Below are 27,602 nucleotides of genomic sequence, written 5' to 3' on the forward strand. Positions count from 1 at the left end.
CAAAACTCAGCTCCATTACTGCCAAAGTAAGACAAATACAGTTTGGTGGTCATTTACATTTTTTTATTGTATCTGTAGGGATGATTTTAGACAGTCTCCTGGATGGGGGGCTCATAGCCGTCAGCCCTCTCCACCTTGGCTCCAGTGTCGTCCCCAGATGCCTTAGCAGCACCGCCGGCACCACCCTCACCATGGAGCTCCATCAGTTTGCCCACTGTAACAAAAGACGGGAAGCTTTTTACTTTCAATATTTACCAAAAGTGACAAAGAGCCACAATGTATATATTTATACCAGAAGAAGCCTTGAATCAAGTGAATGAAGGAAGCAGTGTGACTTCTGTAAACATGTGTCACCTTGAAAATAACATTCATTTACACAAGGGAACATCATCTGATCTCAGCATGTTGTAATCAGGTGATCATACGGGACTAAGGTCATCACCTGTGACCCTTTCTTCTGGTGAAACAGCTGTGTATGACTTACATTCAAACTTGGGCTTCTTAAGCATCTTGACCTTGCGGACATAGACGTCATGTAGAGGGTAGATGGACTGGCAAGCCTTCTCGATGTCCTTGCCAACACTGTCGGGGATCCTGGAATACAACACAGAAGATTAATGTGCAGAAGTAGCAAATCACTACCCTGAAAAAGAAATAAAACCAGGAGTGAGCGTACAACTTACAGCTTGTTGACAACTTCTTTCAGGTCATTTGTCTGAACCTCACGGGTCATGATCTCCATCATCTTCTTGCGGATCTGACGGACCTGCTGGTGCTGGGCGTACGAGGTCTTTCTGATCTGGTTGGTGCGTTTCTTGGTGAAACCCACACAGAAAAGACGCAGAAGGTATCCATCGGTGGTCTTCACGTCCACATGGGCTTCGATCATGGTCTGAGTGGAAAAATGGAGCCAGTTTTCATTAGATAAGTTTAAACTCGCCATCTTTCAATGTGGGACATTCACTGTTTGCAGATTAGTACAACTAAAGCAACACCACCTGCACTTGTGGTCACGTTTACCTTTTCAAGCAAAATGGCAGTTTTACAAACTAAGTGCACCAAGTTCACCCTTACTAATAAGGAGTACACCAACAATATGCTTAATTTGTATTGCATAGGCACACTTATTTAATCTCCTGCAAAAAACAAAACAGGATTTTCACACAAATGTGATGTGAATGATAGCAACTCAAAACAAAACATTAAAATTAATAAAAGGGTCGGTATTGATTACAAAAATTCCTCCAACACACTCAAAAGCATTAGTAACCAAATGCTTTGCAAATAGATAAAAATTAAATAAAAAGGTACCAAATAACACATAAAACGTACATACATGCATGATAGCGTAGGTATATTCCAGAATGAGAGAAAAGCTAAATCACAAACCACAAGTCTTAGTTTTACTGCAGTAAGACAGACATAACCAAAGAGAAATTTAACCAAATCAAGCTTTGGAGGGAGAAAAGCAAGACTTTCACAGTTGATCTTTGCTGTTACCGAATACCACAGTATCTGGATGGTAAGCATCATACTAAAAGTCACACTGGGATATAAAGTCAAAATACTCAAGAACACGAGTCTGCAAATACAAGGTACATTTCCATCACACACTGAGGAGTGATGGAACCATACACTTTCAGGGGTTTTTGTGCCACAGATTAAGACGGAACCACTGCAACACAGTAAAACTGCCAATATGACTGCTTATGTCTCATTTGGTTTAGTGTTTTCTACAAGGCGCCTACATTGGTTACAAATGCTCTTATTTTGTAATGCCCAATCAGCTGTCCGCAGCTGTGTCCTCATGAGTATTTTCTACTGTTGGCTACTTCGTCAGCAATGGACCGAGGACTTTCAATTGACACCCAAACTGTCGTTCATCTTACATTCAAAGACAGTCCAACATTTGAACAACCGTCTGTTCAATCTCCATCTAACTGCACAACCACAGCCCCTCAGGACGAGCCCCGTCAAATATGTATAGGCATGCTCATCTTTAATTCTAACATGTAAGATTTACTAGTGAAAATTTTGAACAGGTCAACAGGTTGGTTCTTTGTAAGCCGACTATAACCAATGTGTCAAAAATACATGGACATTACCTGCCACTTCTTGACCATGGAGCACATCTTGTCACGGGTCAGGTCCATGCCGTGGAAGTTGGTGAGGCAGTTCTTGCCCTGAACATCCTCAGTGATGAGCTTGAACTTGCGGAAAGCCACCTCATCGTTCTGCAGGTCAGCAAGGCTCACCTCGAACACGCGGCCCTTTAGACCGTCAGAGGCAATTCCTGGGTGATACAAGCGATTATAAGTCATCAAAGCGTAACAAAACCTCAGGAACCAAAGTGAACTCTAATAATGACAAATGAGGGGGTGGAAGAAATAATCAGCAGGCATCATGTGGGGCCAAAAGTTAGTTGCGAATGATTCAAAATGCATGACCAAGTCTAATCAAATTAATAGAAATGCAGCAAGAACATTATTTAAATTCACTTTAGTCATGATTACTTTAACTTGTTTATTCATGAACATTCAATAGTTTCCCCAATTAAACTTTTCCCTTTTTGAAAGCACATGGGTGTTGAGCCATGCAGACTTACTGGTTCCCTGAGTCCTGGTGACCAAGGTCTTGCCAAGATTGCGGATGTTAAACATGGCTGGTGCCTTAACATCATACCAGTCTTTCTTGGAGAAAGGGTCCACACTGCAACAAAATTACACATGGGGACAAACTTGTGACAATCACAACACATTACCATCCAAAAGTCAGGAAAGTAGAGACAAGTGTCAAGCAAGTGAGTTTGCAAAGCTAAATTTTAACTCTCATTAAGCACTTACTATATATATATAAAAAAACACTAAATGGTTAGTACCCATGTTTAAAATTGACTTCAATTAATAAATATAGAAAAATTCGCGCATTATGCTCGAAATTACTTTAGGCTACTCGTTTCAGTCATGCAATATTATCATCCATACAACGTGAAAATTAAAGTGCTGAACAGCTTGAGAAGCTCAAATAGTCGTGCTAGCATTTTGTAACCTTTAGCACACATCGTTACTTATGACCATAAATACAAACTCAATGCTCCGTATTTTCTCGTAACGTACTGTGAATCACCTATATGAACAGTACAAGGGTAGTTATAGGAGTTTTATCCAAAATTGAAAGCCGTAACGACAAATACAGAGTAGTACAGCATGCCATTAGTTCGGTCCAGCGACACAGAGGCCGGCGGTGATGAGACTAGCATCGACCCTCCACCATCTGCTTAATATCTGCTTCATCCCACATCTCAATTGTTTCGAAAGAACAGCAAAGAAAAATACAAGCCCTATTTCGCATGAAGGTGTCTGAATTTCCAACTTACATCTTCTTTTTGGCACCTTTTTTGCCGCCTTTGGTCAGCCTCTTATTCTTGCCGACTGCCATGTTGGCTACAGGGAGTGAAAGAGGAGGAAACAGGGCATCTCGCGATACTAAAAGAGACCCACGGAAGCCGTGAGATTTTACATATCTCGCGGGTCCTTCTAACGTTTTTTCTTTGGCACCCTCTGCTGGTGAAAGTCTAAATCACATGAGCTCCATGTAGAAAATGTTTTGTTTAGAGTCAGTGCTGTTACACTTTAATTGCAAAGAAATAAACAGTTGTGAAATCCATACTCAATGCAAGATACATTGTCAAACTGATATGGAATCTTCTCACAGTTTTGTTAATTTTTCCATTGATTGAAATTCAAATTTGAAAACCAGATAAAACAAAAACACATGCATTCAAAATCTGGTCAAATCAATAAATTGACTTTACAAACTTATTTACCACTGCACACAACAGACTTTGCTGCACTGACTTAAAGTAAATCTTAGTATTGGTGATAAGTATATTTACCTATATAATATTTATAACTTCAAGTCTTTGCTTGAATGCCACAGAGCAAAAAAAGAAAATTTAAATCTAAATGTCTACAGTGAGAAATGTAAGCAAAATTGGTTTGAAAAATGTATGAATATATATGAAAATAATTTCTATAATGTCTATTCTGAGATTCTTATGTTTCAAAATCAATAGATAGAATCTCCTTAAGAACAGGAAATTTACCATAATTTCTTACAAAACATATATAATGTGCACTACACACATTGTGTGTAATTCCTTCATTTATCGAAAAGCGAACTTTCCTGATCTCTGAACAGGAAGAACTAGTCTTCTTCTGTTAACAAGTCATGCAGGTGTGTAGCCTGTCTCCACCCACACTGTTGGGATAAATACTCTTTGTTGCCAGTTTATTCTCTGAGAGTAAATACAGTTTGATAAATCAGTCCTATAATTGATGCCTTCCTGAGGGTGATACTGTTCCAGTTTATGCTGTGTGCTGTTAAATTAACTGAGTGTTCATTGCAGATAATATACAGAGATTTGTAGAGCAGTTGAGATGCCTTCACGGATATGACGGCGAGTGACAAAATAATAGAAATAATACAAATACCAGTGAGTTAAGTGACGTTTCATTTGTTGTATGTAACTCCTGTTTAGTATTGCATGCAAGGCTATTTCGAAATTGGAGACAGAAAGATGCTAACTGTCCACAAAATTGTTCTCGGTCTTTTTATACAACTGCTGGTGCAAATTAAACTTGAACCATTTTCATCTGTGAACATCTGTGAAAACCTCAGAAATAACATTCAAAGGCACAAGACTTTGTAACAATATTGCAATATCTGAAGTATTTTATTGTTCTTAAACTCATTTACATCTGCAGTGAAGTTCTTATTTAATCTATATTACGTACTACACCGTCTGTACATGCAGTAAGGTTCCATTTCTGACTTTAATGATAAGTTTAATGTATTTGTATATTTCCCTCTGACTTCTTACTGCACTGAGGCCCCACGGTGTTGTGGTGGTTTGCACTATGAAGGTTCCTGGTTTGAATCTCGGCTTGGTTCTTCCTGTGTGGAGTTTGCATGTTCTCCCCAGGTGTTTGTGGGTCCTCTGGGCACTTCAGCTTCCTCTCTGCGTCAGGAAAAACATGCTTGTTAGAATTCTAAATTGATGGATGGTCGTGAATGTGAGCGTGCATTGTTGTATGTCTCTGTGTTGGCCCTATGATGGAGTCCTGACTTGTCCAGGATGTACCCTGCCTCCTGCCCCAGGCATGGGAAATTAATAAAAGACTGAATATTAATGCACTTTTTTTCCTGCTCTAAGTTAATATTTCAAGCTTATACTTGACAATCTGAACGCTCAACAAAAACTCATTGGTTCAGTTGTTTTTGACTCATTATTTGTAGGAATGATGCTCTCATCAGGTCATTTCCAAAAGGTTCCCAACAGGCTGGCAGTTAGACAGAAAAGTGGGATTATTATGGTACCACTTAATGTCACGATCTTATACTCTTTGCATGTATTTAGCAATGTGAGTGAGACGACTTGGTGCAGTTTATATTTAGTTCAGTTCAGTAAAAGTTTTTCTTTCGAAAAGCTACCTTCAGGTTCAGTAAGCAAGTCTGTTGATTTCAGGACATTACATTGGAGTTGCGCCTCATGGGTGGTGCTGCTGGCTTCCATGACTCCCAGGATCCCCGAGGGCACAGCTACACTTCATTGGGAGGTCAGAGGGAACAGTGACGCCAGCTGCCTCTGTGGTAACACTCACAGTTCTTCCACACTGCAGGGGAAGTATGAAGTCACCAGGATGAGCAGCAGGCAAAGACGGATTTAGAGTATCTGTTATCACAGTCCAGAATGAGTTCGATTAGGATTTTCCTCTTGCAATTATAGGCATAGACGAAAGTGGACGCTCACATCTTTGCAGCTCTGAAAACATCTCACGTGTCATACGTTATGATGATGGAGGTGATATGAAAAGGCAAGCAAAGCGGAGCTGTCACTTCGCATTAATGTTTGGTTTCCGGTGCCTAAGGATGTGGACATCTGTCTATGTGCTGAGCCACAGAAGAAACAAAGTTACAAAAACACTTGCTCTGTTTGCTTCCATTCTGTAAGACACTTAACCTGTTTTTGTGCTTGGTGTTTTGACATGTTGATGCCTTCGAATGTTTGATTTTCATGTTTGGTTTGTGAACATCTTCCAAACTAAACTAATATCTTCCGACTGTATTTACGTCACACAGTAAGACTTCACCGCTCCCCACAGAGGTTCACAGAATGCATTTTGTTGGTGTGGCTTGTAGTGTCAGAACATGTTCGGTATCTGTGTCTTTACTACTGCAATAAGTGTTATGATGAAATGGCTTCTATTGTAACTGATCCTTGAATAAACAATACTAAAATGTCATTCTGATCCAGCTTCCATCGAATGATTTGGTTAAACACAATTCAATACTTATTTGTTTAAAGGGCATCTTGTATTATAGTTACTGTTTATGTTGTGTTTTTATAGTATTCACTTGAATGTGGTTTATATCTAGATGTTATATATCTCTGTCGTCCCTCAAGTATGTGACACTTTTATATTCTATGTACAGTTGTGTGATTTTGAATGATGCAATAGATTAAATGAGCTCACCTTATTCTTAAAACTAACACCGTTAGGTTGATGCACAGGAGTAAAGCTGCAGTATCTCCCTTTGAGAATTGTGACAAAGTAATAGTAAATGTGCTCTCTGGAGTTAATTTATCTGGAATTTTACTCACGTAGAGCACTAATGCACGTTACTGTGCACCAAATTCTTTACATACATACTATCCAGGCTTATTGGCAGGTCTGCTTCTCTGTGTTTTTGTAATGTGTAACTGAAGAACGTCTCCACCAGTATTATTTGACCTTTAAACTGTGCTCAAGGCAGCATTTTCTAGAATAAAACAACGTTTCTTTATATCACGGAAAACCTGGAGCCGGGTTTAATGGAGCTGCTTGATTTCAAAACAGACTCGCAATCTAAACTGTGTGCAATATAGATTAAAGATATTAGTCCACACCCACCACGCACTTTATCGGGAACGCCAATGCAATCTTGTATAATTCAACTGCGCTGTTGTAAATGTAAGCTTTTTGTAGATCATACATATTGTTAAGGTCATAATGGTTGTTTTCGGTGTACTGCCTGTGCTCTTTTGCCCGCATCATGTGTGGTATGTTGAGGTGGGCTGTGAAATGAAGCTGGCATTTAGTGTTTTGTTGAATGTACGTGAAGGATACTTGAAGGAAGCAGCTCATGTTTTTCTCCTGTGATCAGTAATAGTAGCAGTAACTGAATTTATATCGAGTGTCAGTTCATTTTCACAGAATCCCAGTGTGTCGTCCGTGAAAGCCACCTGAGTGTCACACCTGCCACCGAGCTGAATAGACCGTGCTTTCTACTGCGCATGCGTCATTCACTCAAGGGCTACACTGTCATGGCGGTGACGAGCTGAAGCTACCGGGGTAGAGCAGGAAGCAAATCCAGCGCAGCTGGGTCAGCCTTGTCATTTAACCAAGTCCACGGAGTTTCGCAGGGAGCACCGTACGGACCTCCGTCCTTTGTCTGTTTCCACTCGAGCTGCCGACGGACTGATTCCCCCTCCGGTTTGTGAGTTTTTGGTCTTGCCCAGCGCGCTACCTGTCAAGTGTGTGGACTCTGTGATAATAGCAACTTCCACTGCTGTGCGGGGATATTAAAGTGACTGTATCCTCGTTTGTCCGAGCAGGGGAGAAAACAGGTAAAACGGGAACTCTGCTTCACCTGCCTTCCCTCCTTCTTGCCGACTGCACAGTTTCTTCGCAGCTTTTTAACGGCAATTAATCCGTCCACCTGGTATCAAGTTACGGACCAGGGCAGCGGAGTAGTTCACTGTGGGGAGAAGCGGTGACATTTCCAGCCTCGCAGGGTCTACCGCCAACAAATTCTCCGGGCTTTTGTTGCCCACTCTCGAGGCTCGTTCGCTAAACAGTTTTTGAATGGGGAGGGAAACGCTTTGCTTATGTGCCTGTAGAGAGTCCGCGACTCAGCTGAAGGGGAGATAGAACCCCCTTTCTCCTCCGACATCGGCTGCACTCTCATCGTCGGAGGTGAACAGGTGCCTTACCTGTGAACGCCACCTGTCCCGTCCTTCCTTTAGCAATGGCTAGCGCGGACACGGCGGACGCTGCGCAGCCAGGTGATGGAAACGACGGGCGATCCGGCGCCATGGCGCTCAACCCCGGAGTGCCTATCAGAGGGATAAGGATGAAATTCGCAGTGCTTGCCGGCCTGCTGGAAGTTGGGGAAGTTTCCAACCGAGACATCGTGGAGACTGTGTTCAACCTGGTAAGCTGATTATGGGAGCTCAGGACAGGCCGTAGATAGCACTGTCACGCTGTGGTACAGTGACATCTAAACGTTTAGAGAAGCCTTCTAGACACAAACGCAAGCATAAAAAGGCAGTGATGACCCAGCAGCACTTAAAGATAGATGCGTCTTTATCTACTATAAGGGAGTCCTAGCCAAATGACCTCTTTCTAGTTCCATTTAGTAGCCATGCTGTCCTTGTTAGCTTGCATCCTTCTCGTTTATTTATTTATTTTTTTTTGTGTGTGGAAACTAATTTCCTTATTCAAACTAGCATATTTTTATAGTTTGAGTTTATATGATGTCTCTGTGTCCCAGCACAGACCACTTGTACTGATCAGAGTTAGATGGAAGAAAATAAACCAGTTTGAATCTGACAGGATGAGCAATCCCAGAATCATGATGGCATAAAAGCCACAGTTCTTTCTGTGACATATCCAGGTCAGTCAGAGCGGGTGCCTTATCTGTCTGGTACCTATTGGCCACCCTAAAGTACTTATCCAGCTTTGCCTGCAGGAGTGATAGCCCTTGCTTGCCCGAGGTATGAGCTGACTTCACAGTGCCTGCGTGAGAATGAATGAAACTACCAGCAACAAGGAAATGCAGCGCTCAAGAGAGAGCGTGCTCAACTAGAGTTTCCGCAGGTTAGGTGGGAGGAGAGGCGAAGGTGGAACCTGCAGGACTGCTTCGTCACGGTGGCAAAACAATGGAGTTCTTTAGAGATTAGAGAGGGAAGTTCATCCTCCATGTCTCTGGTCACTGAGTGAATTCTAACCCACACCATGGAGGCAAATTAATTGTGGGCTTGTAGAGACACTTTGTTAAATACACCATAATACTGTTCCATCATCCAACCCTCAAGACATCTTTTAATACATTTTAAAAGTAGTCTAAACTTGGCTGTAGCTACAAACGTACATAACCATCATAAACTGTGATTTCACGTCTTTACAATGACTAAAAAGGGCATTTATGGTCCATTATCTTCTCTTCTCTTCAATTTTAAAACATTTTTTTTGGCATTGTCCAGCTGTCTATTGCCCATGTCACACAATATTAGGTTTATTAGTCTATAAGACACAGACAAACGGTCGCTCCTCACAGTTGATGGAACTGTTTCACTTGGTTTTAAGCATAGGCTGCTTGACTTTTTGCTTCCACTTGTGTGAACTGATTGAACTTTATTGCAGGCTGTTGCTAAAATGAGTTACGAGGCCAGAGATGATGTCAAGTTTGAGAGCATATTTGTTTTTCCAGCGGTGTTAAATGTTGTCTACATCCTCTGTCCTGTTGCTGCCATTAATTAGGGACAGAGTGACATGCGCTCGGTTGGGATCGCAAACCTGTGAAGCAGAGAATGTGACGACCGTATCGCAGGGAAATATTGCCTGCAGCTGCGTGGATTGAAGAGAGGAGTGCCAATAAGATGTACTGTGGTTTCTTTCAAGTATAAATGTCATTGTCGGACAATTACAGTCTGCAGAAACCGTTACACAGACGTACAATGCAATTTGACAGACTTATCTGATTGCAGCTTAGCAAGCGTTCCAAGGACTTGATTTTTAGAGTGATCGCCGTCATTTCAGGGCTTTGAGAGATGATGCTGTGCATTTAATTATCATTGCCACATTACACACTTTCTCTCATTCCCTCGACAACCTCGGCTCACCCTTCCATTAGCTGATAACCTCATTTGCCACAGACGTCAGAGTCTTCCCTTTGGTAGTATCTCTTTTGGAGCCTTCTTGCTGTCTGTGTTCTGCGCCATATATGGATAAACGCACCGTGGTTTCTGCAGGAGGGTTATCTCTCTGTCACAAGTCAGCCCAGCGGTGGTTGTGATGACTTGTGACACGTGGGCTGAGGTTACAAACACCAGGATCTGGTTTTTGCCTGGAGTCAGGAATTTGCTGAAGAGGGAGGAAGAATGAGTCTCACTCCACTCTGTGGCTCTTACCCTGTTCTTTCTCAGCTTGTATACTAGGTCGAGTCTATCTGGATTCAAGGTACTATCACTATCAAGGCTATCACTATCAGGTAAATGTGAGATTAAAGGATTAGGAGTTTAATTTCAGGCCTTCTGTTTCAAGCAAGTAACCTGTTATATACAGAAATAACAAGGAAGATAAACGACCAAAAGTGTGAATGATCAAAGGGCCGGGTTTTATATATATATATATATATATATATATAAAACAACCTTAATTGCTAGTTTGCTTTTGTAGAAATCGCGACTTCTTTGCTGATTGGATTTCAGTCTTAGCTCACAATTTGTAGTTTTAAAGAAACTAGTTTCGGCCCTTTGATCATTCACACTTTTGGTCGTTTATCTTCCTTGTACCGTCTCCCAATCAGCACACACCCAGTGACACAGATGCATCATTAAACCACTGTTATGTGGCAGCTCACCTCTGTGTTATTTGTGTCAGACGAGCATTGAATTTGTTCTCGACAATGTATTTATTACAAATGATTAAATTCCAACATGTCACACCCCTCTGCAAATGATGCACAGGCCTATCTCCACTTATATTCGCTCTGACCGGCCTCCTCTCTCCTCCAGGTACACTTTAGAAGTTGAGATGTCCTTCAGAATATTTGGTTGGGAATAATTTTTCAGGTCACAGGCAGGAGGATGGAGGAAAAGAAGACGAGGAAGCTGGAATTAGACAAATGATATGACCCTCGAGACGATTTCAATTATTATTTTTTTACGTCTGTAAAGGTGTGCCAACAGCACAGCTCCACCCACCTCTGACTTCAGTAAAGGCAGAGTAATTAGAAACACCTGTGAGCACTAATTCTTTTGGTATTATCAGTAAAACCTTTTTTGGTTGTGAAATAACTTGCCTAATCTGTTTACCCTTGCAAGCAAAACTAAGCAATGAATCTTTACGTTGAATCTAACGACTCATAATAATGTAAAAAGGGTTCCTGCCAATTCTTCTGAGGATAAGAGTGTCCTACTTTATTATTTTCCTGATAAAGGTGTGGCTCAGGAAAGACGAAAGTCACACATCCCACTGGTTCAGATAAGAAATAAAATAAAGCAAAAACTGAACCGACAGCCCCTCGTGTTCACGACGTCACAGATTAGTCACTCCTGAATAATATTTAACATCTACTAAGCCAGAGAAACCGCTTGAGAATGATTTCTGTCTTCCTGTGAAAAGTTAAGTCCAATGGTCGCTGACTTTAGAGCCCCATGACTGGTCTTGAGGGGGGGAAAAAAACTGAAAAAAACAAGTATTTCTTGCAAGTGGGTAAATGTTTGACTTTCCTCAGGAACCACCAGTCGACTTGCTTCTTTTCACGGGCAGACGGCACACAGTCGGTTTGCGGGAGCTCCTGTGCTGTAGGTGGCTGCCCACAGCTCTACAGGAAGCGGCATTGTTTTCCCTTATGATCTGCTTAACTGAAACAATATGTCGAAAAGCTGCAAGGTAGCTGCAGCTCAGGGTGTCGATTCTCACTCGGGTTGTCTGTGACGCATTTTTTGGAGGTGCTGTTTTAATTTACTGATGTTGGTCCGGAGGCAGATTTTAACCAGTGATTAATTGGCAGACAATACTAAGAGTGTCTGCTTGTGCCAACACTGGCTGCAGAGACATCTTTACACACTCATTATGCCGTCTGCAGGGTTCTGGAACAGAATAGTAAACATGGGTTGATATCAAAGAAGCAAGCACACATCGAGGTCTTTGTGGTTAGATGTTGGATGTAGCATATGTTAATGTTAATTTTTCAGTTGAAAAGAAATCCAGGCCTTAACACCTCACCACACAAGTGGATTATGAATACTTTATAGAACATATGAATAATTCCTGGGAAAGTTTACATTTTTGGCTGGGAAAAAAAAGAAAAATCTTAAAAATAAACGACCCCTCACACGATTCCTAAAGTTGAATATCTAATTCTAGAAGGGATGTCTTTATGTGCTCTGATGTCGATTTGATGAATTCGATTTAAACTACGGGCTGAAATGCAGTTAATTGATTCCGTGGCTTGAAAGTTCACCTCTGTTCCAGGTTCTTCTTTCATGTTGGTTACCGTACCTGCTTACCGTAGTTTTGTTTGTAGAGGGGACAGCCGAAGAAAAAGAAGGCGGTTTTGTTTCAGTTTGTTCTGTGCTGTTTTAAAGCGTCATGTTTGTGCATCTGAGGATGTGCAGCATCTATTTGACTGTGCACCGTTGTCCTCTTCACCATCTTTTGTCCTGCTGCTGAGGAAGCTGTCATAAATGAAAGTAATGGATCTAAACTGCATGCTCTTTAAATGGTCTCCTACTTTTTTTCCCTCCTATCACTGCAGGAGCAATCATGGAAAACGTTGGTGCTTAGAATTTCTAATGGTGAGGTATTAGAATTGTGAAATTGAATTGGTGGCTTTATCTTTGCTATCAGCAGATACAGGCCTTTTTTGCACTCACTAACTACAAGCTGAGTGTGGGTGCAGCGACAGAAACCCAAGGCATTGTTTATATTTGCCATTTTCGAAGAATATTCTTGAAAATGATGTCTGCATCGCGCAAGTAGTTGTTGGATACATGGAAAATCCCATCCGTGAACGGTAAAATGACAGATGCTTCCTTTTACATCCTTGCTTGATTTAGAGAGGCCAGCAGCACGTACACAAAGTCCCAGTCGCACAAAATCCGACAGAAGTGGCAGAGGACTGAGGGTCATCCTTGTTCATCTCCAGACATGCTTTTGCCCGCTCTGGCAGCAGCGGCGAGCCTTCTAATCTGACACATGAATGAAATCCTATCTGCTTCTCGCTGTTATCTGTCGCATCAGCCCGATTCCACGGTCACACCTTTTCCCTTCCTCTGCACAGAGCTGAAAGCAGCTCGGAGCACGTTGTCTAAATAAGCCACGGCCAAGTCTGTTTATCACCTTAAATGCATGATTTAGTTTGCTTTTAAACCCCAGACGTGACGCTTGGTGTTTCTGTAAGGGACATTTTTGTGGCCGTGACATAATTTTTGGTCCGAATGTCTTTTTGACAGTTATATAAGTGAGGTCAACTCGGTGAGCATCTGCAGGGCGAACGCACAGGTTTACTTTGCCAGCATGAGCTGTAGGTTTAACTGGATCCAAGCGGCCGCAGCTGGGATGCCCGTTTTCTGCTTACCTCTTAAGTAGAGCATATTGTGGAGCACCTCGAGATGATCAGATCTGATTGCCGCGTTGTGTTGACAGATAGTCAGATAGCCTCAGGATTTAATGATGTTTGAAAGAGATGCTGTAAAACAGGCTGTAAAAGGAAATGAAGGGGGGGGGGGTAAAATGCCTGTAACAAGCTGAAGATGTGAAATATCTCTGGGATGTTGTTTTTCTTTCCCTTAATTTATCTGGCGTGACCAGATATGTTTAGCACTGCGTTGTATTGGGCTCATGTCACAGTACAGGTGTGTGTTTGTTTCTATATAGGGCAATTTAGCGCCTAAACGGCTCAAATGTCTTTTTCTCCGTCTAACAGCAAAAAGGAGAATGCAGTTGTTGCGTTCCAGCTATTCTGCAGTTTGGCTGTCAAAGAAATCGTGAAAACAGCAGCTCAGAATAATCAGTTCACTTTATTGTTTATGCACGTTTCAACTCGGCGAGCACAGCATAAATCATTAATTTGGTTGAATTTTGTGAAGTAATTTGTGAACTAATTGGTTTGTTGCATAGTAATTGGTAAATATGGGATGGAATAAATTATCTGCCAGATGTCTTACTCCTGTAATTCCCACGTAAGGTTTTAGTGCGGAGGAAACACAATGGATGAATTAACATGCGTTTGTTTACTAACATACGAATTGTTCTCAAGAGGCGGGGGAAAAAATAGCAACTTTTTTTTTTTTTTTTTTTTGGTGTGAAATCGGAGGCTCGTCGTTCCTTTTTTTTTTAGCTTTGCAAAATTATGTTCTTTTACGTGTGTATTTTCTTAATCAGTTCCTGCCTGCTTTTAGAGAAAAAGGGCAATAGTGAAGTTTTCCGACTTGGCCTCCATCTGTGCTCACAGAGGCAGTTTGTCCGAATGAAACTGGTTCCAGTGGCAGAAAGCGTGTAGAGAAACTGTTGGTGGAGGCGCTCAAGGACCAAAGGTAATAATTAAACTGTGCCCAAGAGTCCGCTGCAGGAGCACTCTCTGTTGTTTGTATTAATCTTTTTATTTTGAATGTGGGCCAGAGCTGGAATTGCCATCGACACAAATAACAGGAACGCTGCAGATGTTTTTGGAGAATGTGTGGACAACTTGGTACTTTTTTTTTTTTTTTTTTTTTACACAGTTTGTGTTCTCACATGCACTTCACAGGAAAGCGTCATGGCCCGGAGATACTCTCTCACAGTTGGAATCGCGAGGAGGGGTGTGTGCGGGGGAGCATCTGTGTGTCCTGCCTCCTGTAGACTTGCACACAGAGTTCCAAACGTGTGCAGTGGGAATCCAAGGGTTTTTGTTTACCGCACATGGCAGTGTCTTCTCTTTTGTTCTGTTCGCATATACCGTACTTTAATAGAACTAAATTCTAAGTTAAGCTGACTTTATTGATTTATTTGTCTCCTTTTCTGTTATTAGACGACACCACGAACCAGAAATGGCGACGAGAATGATACCTTGCTAATGCTACACGCTAACCAGAGGTCACAAATATGAATGCAATGTTACTGTTGTTGTTGTAGTGAACACAGCTGGATGGGATGGACAGTCCTACCTTTTTCCTGTGTTATACACCCACGAGAGCTAGCATGTGAGATGTTTGCTTTTCATATTAAGACCTTGCCTGTGCTGAACGAGCCTTGTTGAAAGGCTCTGAAATGAACTAGTAAGTGGATTCAAAGTTACATTTGTGGCCAACATTATTTGAATGCGAGCCAACATTTGCCCAGCTATAATTTAGTGGGAACCTGTCCGTGTCGGCTGCGCTGTGTTCCTCTCAGGTGCACTTGTAAATTCTGCTGCTGGTCATAGCTTTGCTTCGTGAACCGAGCAGCATGGCTGACATTTTTAAGCTGTTGAAGTAGAAAGCTAATGTAGAGTGTAGAGATAGTTTTGCCCATAGGTGAACCAGACTTCAGCATTTTGTGCTGAATGTTTCTGTACAAACAAAATACAAAAAAAACCAGCTGATTTTCCTATAGACATCCTTTTTTTGGTGTAAAAAAAATGGATATCTGCACATGAATATGCAGATATTTGTGGTGCAAAATGCTTTTTGTTTGTGGCCAGTGCAGAAATGATTGGTTATGTTTAAGTGGGCTTTGGTTGGACAGTAGGTCATTGATTCCTTAGTGGTAACTACACCTGGAAAACTGCAGACCAATGAATATTTTGACTATCTATTCCCAGCCAAACACAGCTTTTGAACTGGCTCACTTAAATTCACCTTTGAACGTGGCCTTGAATTTCAGTAGGATCAATTAACTACACTGAGTCTATGTGTAACGCACTTTTATTTAGACTTATTTTTAGATTCCCGGTGTCTAATGCATCACACTCTACAACTGCTGTAAAAACAGTGTTTTAAAGAATAAGATAAAACGTTGGATATTTGTAAAAGGAACCAGGACCTGTAACTGTAAACGGTTGCTGGGGCTTTGTCTCAGTGGGGGATGATTTCTCAAGGGTAAACAAGGCAACCATTAAATCGGATTTATTTCAGCAGGTTTGATGTTTTTTTTTTTCTTTTTAAGCAGTTAAATAAAAGTGTTGATTTAGATGGAAAAGTAAAGATGCAACTTACTCAATTTTTGTTATTTTTTATTCGTCATGCGAAGCGGTTTCTTTTGAAATGGGCATTTAACAGTTGATCTAATGGCGAGTTGTTATGGCTTTCAAATCCCTCTGATCCAGTTTGGTCTAATTCCAGTGTTTGCGGTTCTTCTACCAGTGCAGAGATCTGTTATATTACAAACACGTCATTGTTGTGAGTTGATACAGCTGGGTCATATGCTGTCAGGAGTTTGTCAGTCCTGTTTGGGGAAGGACACCCACCACAAAGAAGTAAGGGAGAATCAGCGAGAGTCTTGCTTTTTGCATTGTTACAGCCCCTCCGACAGCTGGGCAAAGGAAGAAGGTCCACATGTAAAGTGCAACTTAAAGTAAGACAGACTGAACCAAACAGGGCGTGAAGAGGGAAACACTGGCTGATATGTTGCAGTTAGAACAGGTGAGGCGGCAACTGGACTCTGCCTATAACACTTGTGCATGTAGAGGTCAGTCCAAAGGGGTGTTTCACAGCTATGATTCCAGACATGTAACACTGGCACAGAAGAGAAACTTAACGACTCCTGATACTCAGCCAGAGTCGGATGGCAGTAAAGATATTCAGCCACGTTTAGTGTGAAAACAGCACAGCTGGGGAATATTGTCAGTAAGAGTACGTTGTATTGTTTTGCTTTTTTCGGCAGCACAGTCCACATCATAGTTTCCATAATTCTGCCCCTCTTAAGGGATCATCTGCTTTCCTTCAGCCTTTAAGGACGTGGTTATTTCAGCTTGATTGTGTGAGATCAAACTAGCATAGGCTGTATGTTGCTGAGCAAACTCGTATGAATCGGCACGACAGAAGTGGAATGGGGCCTTTTGATTGATGACTTGCATTATGTGTTGACAGAAAGATGTCTGTTTGGTAAATCTGGCCCTCTGACAGACGCGTTTGACCCACCTGTGAGCTGCAATTTTCCATCAAAACGTTTTGGTATATTTCAGACATGTATGCAGGAATAACAATATAAACCTAAAGCCGAACACTTTCTTAACGTATCTAATTTACATAATACGTCCCCGTCCTTCTCTCCCTCACATCTCACAACCAGAGAAGCAAGGATGGAGGATGTCCTCAGTCCCCCTGCATAATTTATATAAATCTATTTTATGTTCTTTTTCCATATAAGCCTATATTTGAAGGAGTGGAGAAACACTGGAAGTTATTCTTTGACCTTCAGTGCAAAGAATGCCTTTAAGATCAATTTGTGATTCATATTTTACACATAACAATGTTTTTCATTATATAAGCAAACATGATTCATTTAATTTGCTACTTTATAGTTTTAAAATCTACGGGGTCACAGTTTAGATGGATAAACTGTCTTGACTTTTCATTTTACCGACCAATCAGTAGACTTCACCACGAAGGGGCATTTCTTCATGAAAATCTGCATTGAAAGCCGCCTGCGTTGCCTCACTCGCTCCTCCTTCAGGAGCCTCCTCTCCTCTGATCCATCCTTGACGATGATGGAGGCAGAGCGTTTTCCGAATCGCAGAGGAGTGAGGCAGGAGGAGGAGGCATAAACTGACTCTCTTTGATGCAAACAAATATGGTAATTAAATGGTAATGTCACTTTTTTTCCTGCCAAGAGGCATATCCATCTTAGACAGTGCTGATGGAACAGTGTTATTTACTGACAGCAACAAACCAGAGGGGCTGATACTCTATATCTATACTTGGATATTTAACATTTAACCTTTGAGTTGTTTTAAAGGGGACATGTTTTCTCTTTAACATCCCAGCATTGACTGATGCATGAGTAAACTGTACACGCTATGTTGTAAGATTCCATCAAGCATACACCGAGCCATCAAGCAGGCAGCACCTGCTCCCAAATCACAATAAAAGCTCACGTCTACATGCTGATACGTCGCTGGTGTTATCAATCTGGCGTGCTGCATCGCAGACGTTTCATCGAATTACGCCCCAAAACGTCAAAGCTCAACCGTTTGGTGTCCCGGAGGCAACTGTCTCCATCCATCCATCCATCGATAGACATGTCTGTGATTCTGGTGCTGCTCTTTTAAAAAGGAAAAAAAAAAATTACAGAAGAAAAAAACAAATTTAGGTTACAATTCCAGCCCGCAGCCTTCTTTTTCTGGTAGGTTTTATGGGAGATGCGAATCCTGCATATCGCGGTTTTATGCTTACTCAGCATAAAATGCATATACAATCCATGTCAGTTTAGTATGACATGAACTAGACAGCCATGTATCCATGTTTGGGGGGGAAAAAAATGAAATGAATTCTACATTGGGATGAATGACCACATTAAACTTAAGTAACTAAAATGATGTGCTTGGAGGTAAACGGGTTCGGCTGCAGTCGGTGCTCATTGCAGTTGCCCCGAAGAACTGCATTTGTTGACCAGAATTGTCAAAGGGAAGATACGGTGACACAGCTGAGTACGAGCTACAGGAAGCCTGTTAGGGTGGAAGGAATTGCTTCGTAAGGATATGCTGCAGAGTGTGGACCATTTCCTGGTTCCCCAGTCAGGATTTCCCTTTTTTTTTTTTTTCAAACCCAGCCGTTAACTCTGTAACTTTCGGCAGATTTTAAACTGAAAGCTCATGGTTTTTGCATGGTTTTCCATAGATTACCTAATTATCAGTATCATTTTATACATCTTCCTTTTTTTACCTTTTGTTATTAAGCTGCATATGTTGACATTTCATGTAAAGAGAGAGGAGGGGGGTGGGCAATAAGACAGAAAATGGTGTTGGGTTACTTCTGTCCTGAGCCATCAGCATTCATGACCTCTTTGTGTCATTATATACCCTTACATCAAAGTGTGCAGACTTTTTCCATCAGCTGAGGCGCTGATCCTGTGCCATGGAGTGGAGAACTGGAATCTTAGTCACTCCAGGAAATGATTATGGGACAGGAATATAAAGATCAATCATGCTTCAGGTTATCCAGTGCATGTAGTCTGACTAAAGGGCTACATGCTATACGTCAGGTATGACTAAAAGCATGCAGGATGAAGTCATTACAGCTGCAGAGGATGCTAATGCCTGCAACAGGAAACAATACAGCACCAGGATTACAGTGTTTAGCTTTTACTCCAGAAGTGATTTGCCTGTTACAAAGCTAGGCATAGCATCCATTTTGTACATTTTTTTTAAAATTTATTTTAAAATGAGTAAAACTACTATTTCTTTTCAAAGAAAACGTCACTGGCTACGTTTTGCATAAGTGATTCATAACAGGAGGATCCTTCACGGTTAAATTCTTATTTCACTCCTTCATGGACCAAGTCAGGCTGAAATTCCTCTCTATTGGCTAATGTTTATCTCTTCCCTTCTTCACCTCCCTGATCCAGCTGCTATTTTTAACACGTTTCTCTGCCACTATGCAAACTAACATCTTAGGCGTTGCTGTGCTACACAGTGAAATTCTTTGTTTACCTCCTGATCAAATCGGCTCTTTCCAGTTGGGATTACTGCCGGGCACTTCACAGCAACAGAAAACGGTATATCCAGCCTTGGTTTTAGTGGTGCTGAAGAATTGCCAGAGATAACAGGGGTTTTCCTTGAGGAGAATGACATGCAATCAGTCGATCAGATTAGTGTCGTTCTACTTTTTAACATATCTTTCCTGGGTCAAATGAGTTTGGTTGGTCAATGTTGTTCAAGAGGACTACACGACTGCCTTGAGGCCTCGACTCTGATGTCTAATGAGAGCCATTTCCGGACAAGCCTTTTCCTTTTGTTTACAATAACAGCCACCCTTCAACTCAAACTAGACAGCCAGATAGTGCTTCTATTGAAGGAATGAGTTCTACTGCACATGGTCCAGTGTGATGAGCGTATATATATATATATATATATTTATATACTCGAGAAGTCTTTGTCCAAGTGATTATACTCAAGGTTAATCACATGCTTAAGTCGTGGTTAAAAGTTTGGGCATTCATTTTAAACATCAGACTGAAAAGTTCCAAAATGTCTGTTTTGATTTCCAACTTTCTGTGATAATTTCTCACAAAAGTTTTTGTTAGGTCGGACTCATTAAGTAGAGTTTATGCTTGTTAAACCAGGAACTTGGGTGTAATTTCTGCTGTTTTTTGTAGTGTTACATACAGTGCGAGTGACGTGACTTTAAATAAAAAGAAACAATCGGAGCTGCGATTGTGTGTGAGGTCAGCATCTGTATGCATCTGTAGAACCCGCCAAAGATGGTAAAAACTGCTTTTAAGTTAAAGCCCATAAGGTGGACCAACCGTCCAGTGCGTTTGTTGGTTTGCAGAAGTCAGGATTTCCTTTTAGAACCGTTTCCAAGATCCATTCGTGTTGGAAATAATTACACGTAAGCGTCATTAGTTATGATGTGTAGCGACTTTGCCAGAATGTAGAAACAAAACCACCTCGCATCTCTGAGCTTAAAGGAAATTGGTTGAGATGGTCATGAAGATTCCTGAAACCACCAAGGCAGAGGTCTGCCATTGTCAACAAAGGTCTCAGTGCTGAGATCCGTCCTGAGAAAAAAACGTTTACTGCTGAGAAGTTAGGTCTGTGCCAGAAAACCGACCAGTTCAGTTTATTTCTCCCAACAAGAGTGTCAAGTAACCAAACAGAGCTCTGCCACAGGCTTTCCGATACCTTCCAAAAGTGTCTTGTTGAGGTATATTGATGACCGTATGTAAGCCTCAGACCAGAACTGCGTATTTCTTTGGCTTGTTTAAGCTATTGGCCAGAGCAGATCATTATAACAAGAACGCTGTGGAGTTTATGTCCTTTCAGTTGCAGTTTGAATGACTGCATGAATAATAGAGAGAGTTAAAGCAGGAATTTCGGCATTTGTTACTCGGGCACATCTGAACAAATGAAACGGGATGGAGCAACGCAGATGGATGGGTTCTTCATTATAAAGCCTTTATTAAGTAGCTGCTTTCCTCTTTCCTGTCTTTAGCTCAGCGTTATTCCATCAGACAGTGAAAATGATGTGAAATATATTGTGTGATGGCATGAGAGAATATAATTGAATGGATAACACACATTCATATTATGTAAGTTGTTTAATTTGGTACGTGAAGATACTGCGATATTAAAAGAAATGAGTTCCATTTGATGTCGGCAGTTGTTATAAACAAAGGCTTGGCAGGTTGCCTTTCTGAAGATATTCTTAGACATTCAGCCATAAAAATATCTCTCTGCTCTTTCTTCTTTGCTTTGTCCCTCATTGCGCTCGTCTCCGAGTGTTGGGAAGGGGGGGGGCTCTTAATGTCACAGTCACACTGCTGAGTTCAAAGTCATTCGGATTTGTAACGAACACAAACGGAAGAATATTTAATTCTTTCATTTCAGTTTTAGCCTTCACACAAAAAGATGAAATTGAATCGATGACTTGGATTTGTGATTGTTTTCCCGTGTATGAAGTTGTCGCTGCCCCTCCTCCTGTTTTCTTTTCTTTGGAAACATGGGTATGATTTTTGACTGAGTTTTTGATTAAAATACTGAAAAGCCACATTACAAGGCAGTGACTCTCGTGGCACTGGATGTGCCGCAGCATCCAAGGAATCTGAGTGTAAGCAAGTCTCTGTGATAAGAATTTCCACATGATGAGATATATTTGGATAGGTTACATGCTCTTTCGTTGCTTAATTTTCTTCAAGTACATGTACAATAGAGCTAAAGACTTATGGTTTGACTAATTTCAGCGCCTTTCAGAATATTTATCAGCTGCTTGTCACAAGTTATAAAAATACAATCCGAGTATCCAAGATCCTTGAATCTGATTTGAATAATTTTTTTCAGACCAATTTCTTCGAGACCAATCTGCATTAAATTTAAATGCATTAAATTCTGTTTATTTTTTATTTATTCAATAATTATTATCCCCATAGTGTTGCAATATATTTGATAACTGGTCAGTTTTGAGTTCCTGTTTAGTCTCTCAGCAGAAATAAATCAGAATAATAAGTCCTTCACATCACATGTCCTGCGATGTGACCGTTTCACATTATCCGTGTCCTCAGAATGTTGACAAACCTTTATTTAGAATATTTTTAGACGAGTCAAAACCCCTTTCAAGAGGCTCGTTTCACGATCCGAGTGTCTGCCAAGGCCACCTCGACGTGTTACCTCCGTCTTTTGAGAGTCCGAGTGTCGGTCAGCAGTCAGGAGAGCTGGATCGTAACGTGTTGTCACATCACGATTCATGTTTTTCGTTTACTATGATGGAGGATTTCAGTGTGTGGGTTTGGTGGCGGTGCGTCTAATGCTCTCATGGAAGAATGGACCAAACCGCATTTTGTTTGAGAAGATGACTTGTTAAAATGGATCCTCTTCAGAGAGCCGTTCAAAAAGTAGGCCAGTGTTGTGTTTCACTCTTACAGCCTATTCGTTAAGTATTTTGCTGTCTTGATTTACATTAAAATAGATTGAAAACTGTAATCAAAAAGGGTGTTATATAAGCTGACATTTAAGGTCCTCTTGTGAAGGAGCTGTTTGGAGCTGTTTCTCTGCACCGATTTCTTTTATTCTTTTATTTTATTTTCCACTACTAAACATCACATCATTAAGATTATTGTCAGGGCTTGCTCTTAATGTCTTGTGTGCCAAAACTCGCATAATTTCAAATAATAGATGTGGTGTTTTCCTGCTGTTTCCAGCAAACTGATTGGAGCCTGATTGGAGCCATCCAAAAAGCTGCAGACATGTTCAACACGAGTGCACGCTTTTCATGGACATTCTTTCATTGTGTGTTGTGCTGTTGTCTCTTACATGCAAATCACTTGATATTCAAATGGTTCAATTCAAACGAAGGCCTAATGTTCCACACGGACTCTCGTGCAGCAAAGGGACTGGTTGCCCTGCAGCCATGGCTCGGCAGCGTCGCTGTTTCTGCTTATTACTTTAAACTGGGCGGTTTTTCTCGGCTCAAAGTGGCCGTCATTTGTTGCTTTCGCTCGTCTTCACCATCACATGGCACTGGGTGATGACTCAAAAGGGGGGAGAGCTTTGTTCAGCGTAGACGTGAAATAGCTGTGGTTTGTGTACATAAATCTGTACTTTTCTTCGACTCTTTTTCTCGTTTGTCTTCTGTTTGGTCCTCTGGGGCAAGGTTTTAATAGATATTTAAAAAAGATAGTGGTGGCACAACTGCTTTATCTAAACTGCGATGAGCAGAGATCTTCTTTTTCATGCTTGCCAACTTTTTCACCCCAGCAGAGGAGAAAGACTTTTAGAATTTCTGTTATCACTCAGCTTTTCAAGTGCAAATAGAAAATATGCCTTTTTATAGAAAGTGGATGTGAACGCAGATTGCAGCGACTGTTTCCCCTCATAGCTTCATATTCAGCCCCTGAATTAAGTTGACTTTTGAAATTCTGGTGTGCCATTTAGTCCTGCCGTCCTCCAGTGTTGTTCTCCATGGAGACCAGAGAAGCCTGTTTGTGCTTTGTGTTCCAGCCCAGTGGCTGTTTGGCTACTCGGCCATGATTAATTCAGGGAGACCTCTGGAGAGCACAGCCAGGCAGGGTTACCCAGCCAGGGATCTGGTGACGGGGCCTTTATGGCAGCTATAGGTACAGAGCTCTCATTGGCTGTAGTCGAGGCTGGAGTTGGAAGCTTTTAGCTGTTCCTGGAAAAAGAGTGATGCAAGTTATTGAATTCTTAAAATGATTTAAGTGACTTGAACATTTGTAAATATCTTGTAAATGAACCTGTAGACACAGTGCATGTCAGACTTTATCAGTCGTGGTGTACATCAGCTGTTGATAATGTCAGACTTTGTGCAAAGCAGTATTTCTGTCCATATTCATGTACAGCTAACAAAGCTGATGGTGCTGGCAGGGAGACCGAGGGGTTAGTTCTCTCTAAATGGTGCCTCTCATCAGGAGATCTTCCAACAAAGGCAATCGATGCAGTTCATCCTAAACTCACCTTCCTCACTTTCGTTTGCAGGGAGTGATAAATTGGTTCCAGAATCAGCCCTATTATATTGAGATGGTAGCCAGGTGGATGTCACGGCAAATATGACACGAGGGCCATCCTCACATTAGCCCACTCTGTGTCATCCCACGGTCAGCTGGATCTGATAGATGGATGACTCGTCCACACTGTCAGGCTCATAAATCAGTTAATGTGGCAAAATGGCACCCAGCGTTTGGTAATGACAACCCTGACTGCAATTTGAAGCTTTTACCATCAAGTTACAAGAAGATGTTTTTGTGATTTATGGGTGGTGGGAAGAGACAGATTGGTTAGGGGAAGCGGGCTGGATGCCATTTTTTCCCGACTTGCAGTGACTGTTCTTAAACACTGGTTTGTCGCTTTATCAGACGTTTCTTATGTGGATATTTTGAACACAAATATGATTTAACTGGGATGTAACCACAGATGTATGAAGTATCGTGGCTTAGCACATAGGCCCCAGATCATCAGCTGTTATAAGATGGGGATGAAATCTGGTGATGGTGAAGTCCAGCATGTGTCATTCTTCCCAGCATTCAGTGTAATCGAATGTTGTATTAATGGAACGTTGTTTTTCCTGGAAAGGACCACTTCCGTCAGGATAGAAATGGTTAATTTTTAGGAAAAAAGATGATTACTTTGTACTGATTTGCAATGATCCTTCCCTCAAAGGAGACAAGTAAGTCCAATCTACTGCAGAAGAATGCCTTCCAGAGCTGCCGCATCCCATCCAGTGTATGGGTCAAAGCATCAGCCGCTGCAGCTCATTAAAACGTTAATATTCTGTGAGCCATTTGGAATGGTTGTGAACGACGTGTACGATGTCGCTGCGTGTCGAAATGAAAATGTTTTCACATTTAATTTCACACTAGGCTGTGCAGTAAGATGAGGGAGATGACCCTTGTGTATTTAATTCTGTCTGAGGGTAAAGGATGGCATCAGTGTTTTAATGTAGACATAAAAGAGTAACTACATGCTCTGTGAGAGAAGGTCAAAGGGACAGTGGGTTAACTGTGTGCTAAGTGATCTTCCATCTTTAAAGATGTTGCAGCAGCATTATTTGTCTCCTTTTCTACCCCCCCCCCCCCCACACACACACACAGTTGGTCTTACCTCATTCATTTTAATAGGGCAGTTTCCATTCCCTGCACCACATCATACTGTTTTCACAGTGAGTGTGACCATCACATGTTCGTTTTTTTTTTTTTTTGTCCTTGCTTCTAAACATGACAGCCTTTTAAAAAAAGAATGAACAACCGCGTTGTTATTTTCCTTATCCTTTTTCTATTAGGCAGGGTTCAATAATAAAAATGTCATCTCGGCTATTACCAAGAGACAAATTATGACATTTATGGCTCACGCATTACTCGTGTGCGATAGGACTAGCAGTCTACCTCGCTGCCCCCTGAATAAGCTTCAGCTGGAGCTCTCGGCTGAGGCTGACTAACATGACATTTACTTTTTTTTATGGCAGATTTTTAAATTTTGTTTTGAAATGACAGCTTGGTTTCTGTGGCTCCAAAAGAAAACCCTCTTCATTTGTTTCCATTAACACGTTTGAGTGTTTAAAAAGAACATTTAAATGGAAAACAGCGTGTAGATGTCAGGACAAGTTTCGCATCACAGTTTGTGTTCCTACGAATGTCCTATCCGAAGATTTCTCTGAGCCCTGGGCTGCGTCTGCCAGGCTGTGTCAGATGCTGTTAGTATTCCACAGCCTCCCACAGGAGCAAAAAGACCTCTAAAATCTCTCTTTTACTTTTGGTGTCTGCCTGGATGTCTGGCTTGGTTTCAACGAAGTGGCTCATTATATTTGGTGCTTTTTGTATTTCAGTGATATCTGTAAACATTAGTCTGCTGTTAGCCAGACATACAGAAGCTCTGTCTTTTCAATACACTACCATCTAATCACTTTTCTTTAGGAAAGCACATGCACACTCACATGAAGTGTATAAGATGAAGATCGAAATCACAAATTGTTTTGTGAACTTCACCCTCACGTCTCTTTTTTTTGTTTTGTTTTCCAGCTGGTCGGCGGTCAGTTTGACCTGGAAATGAACTTCATTATCCAGGAACCGGAGAGCATCGTGTGCATGGTGGAGCTGCTGGACAAATGCGAGCCCAACTGTCAGGCTGAGATCTGGAGCATCTTCACCGCCATCCTAAAGAAAAGCGTCCGTAACCTTCAGGCATGCACTGATGTGGGGCTCATCCAGCAGGTGCTCCAGCGTATAGCCACGACCGACAGCATGATCGCAGGTACTGGGAAGAGACTTTTATCGAGGAAAATGTCTTTTTCAGGTGACTAATGCTCAGTGTAGAGGAGGGGCAAGACTACTCTTGACTTCCTCTCAAACCTTTATCTTTCGTGAGCTCAGCCACCCCACAGAGAAAACGCATTTCAGCCGCTTGTTATTTTTGTCTTTACCTTGTTCGCTCTGTAATTATCCAAAGTTCATGGTCAGAAATAAGGGGAGGGAAGGAGACCTTTTCCAGATTCAAATGCCAGATACCTTCTTCACCCTCGCTGTACCTTAAAGTCCTATCCATAAAAATCCCAAACAAGAGTTGAGAGAAGGTTCAGCCTTAATGAGGTCCAACACCCACACAAAACGGGTCTCACTAATGCTAAGAATTCAGTCACTCTTAGTGTTCAGGTACTTATCATAACTTAGAAGAAGCATCTGTCACTGAATCCTTTGGGGAACCCAACCATACGCCTTTGGAGACTGGATTAGCAAACTCCCGTCCCCCTTCAGATATCTCTGGGAGTTTAAATAGTGCTTTGGCCAATAGTTCCCTTCTAAATTGTCAGTTGTCTAAACTTATATACAGTGCAACGTGTTCCTGCAAGTGCATAATCTAACCCCTGTGTTGTTGGCATATTATTTGTGGACTTTCCTATTGATACAATGACCCTATTGTTGCATCTTCCAGTGTTTCAGGCACTTTTATTCATTACATGAGCGAGCTATCTCACACAGTCTACAGATCCAAGTCTCTTGGTAGTATGTTGCACATCTGCGAGTTGGGATGAATTTATCCTCAGCTCAGTGAACTTTTTCCCACTAGCACAGCGCTGGCCTTGAGCTTTTCTGCTGTTCTAGCGGGACTGATATAGCCCAGCAGATCCTAGGAAGTTTAAAATTAGAGGTGAGCCGAACAGCTTTGAGATTACCAGTTTTTTTTTTTAAAGCCAGACCCCTTGCTGAACGTTTTTATGTGGAAAATGGTTTGCTAGATAATACTCAATACTCATCACTATATCTCGAAAAATCTAATCTTGTAAATCAATGAATAAGAGGCTCACTTCAAAAGGATCTTTCATCCTGGTGTTGATGATCTGTTAATAACTAATGAGAGATTCTGCACAGTAGCTAGGACTCCAGCTTGGGAACTGCTCACCCTACTTTTCTTTGAAATGCATCTTAATCTCTCAGCTTCTTGGAGATGTAAAATTCACTGTTATTGTCTGATTATTATTGGAAATGACAGGACTGGATTAACCATAGGTTATGTTTATAGCTTGTTTTTGAAATGAAGAGAAACCTCATGCATGATTACGTGACGTCTGTTTTCAACCATCCTTGTCTACTCCCTGTATGTTGGTGTGTTTGGGTGTAACCTTTAGCCTTCTCTCTGTGTGCGCATGG

The 27,602-nt window shown here is 41.5% G+C and overlaps 2 protein-coding genes across 5 annotated transcripts in view; one reads left to right on the forward strand and one right to left on the reverse strand.

The window, feature by feature from the left end:
- Positions 1-41: 41 nt before the first annotated feature.
- Positions 42-3,483, reverse strand: rps3a (ribosomal protein S3A). Its single transcript, XM_072384882.1, has 6 exons — positions 3,377-3,483; positions 2,606-2,709; positions 2,106-2,293; positions 684-892; positions 485-594; positions 42-214 (listed from the first exon to the last, which is right to left on the reverse strand). Exons 1-6 carry the CDS (start codon positions 3,436-3,438, stop codon positions 87-89), a joined length of 801 nt encoding a protein of 266 aa, XP_072240983.1. The 5' UTR covers positions 3,439-3,483; the 3' UTR covers positions 42-86.
- A 3,780-nt stretch (positions 3,484-7,263) lies between these two features.
- lrba (LPS-responsive vesicle trafficking, beach and anchor containing) overlaps positions 7,264-27,602 on the forward strand; it is a 172,709-nt gene continuing 152,370 nt past the window's right edge. For all 4 annotated transcript variants that reach the window (XM_072384884.1, XM_072384886.1, XM_072384887.1 and 1 more), the window contains exons 1-2: positions 7,264-8,256; positions 25,977-26,208. In XM_072384884.1, the coding sequence (XP_072240985.1) occupies positions 8,071-8,256; positions 25,977-26,208 (418 nt within the window). In that variant the 5' untranslated portion in view covers positions 7,264-8,070. The remainder of the gene's footprint in view (positions 8,257-25,976; positions 26,209-27,602) is intronic.

The sequence above is a fragment of the Leuresthes tenuis genome, unplaced genomic scaffold (genome assembly GCF_036924035.1).
Source record: "Leuresthes tenuis unplaced genomic scaffold, fLeuTen1.0.hap1 SCAF_4, whole genome shotgun sequence".
Lineage (NCBI taxonomy): Eukaryota > Metazoa > Chordata > Actinopteri > Atheriniformes > Atherinopsidae > Leuresthes > Leuresthes tenuis.

What these genes read in the sequence shown, in the direction of transcription:
- rps3a (XM_072384882.1), bottom strand. Translation starts at nt 3,438, where the DNA reads ATGGCAGTCGGCAAGAATAAGAGGCTGACCAAAGGCGGCAAAAAAGGT. An exon ending in CACCAGGACTCAGGGAACCA is followed by an intron (nt 2,294 to 2,605) that starts GTAAGTCTGCAT and finishes TGTATCACCCAG; the next exon opens with GAATTGCCTCTGACGGTCTA. An exon ending in AAAGAAGTTGTCAACAAGCT is followed by an intron (nt 595 to 683) that starts GTAAGTTGTACG and finishes GTTGTATTCCAG; the next exon opens with GATCCCCGACAGTGTTGGCA.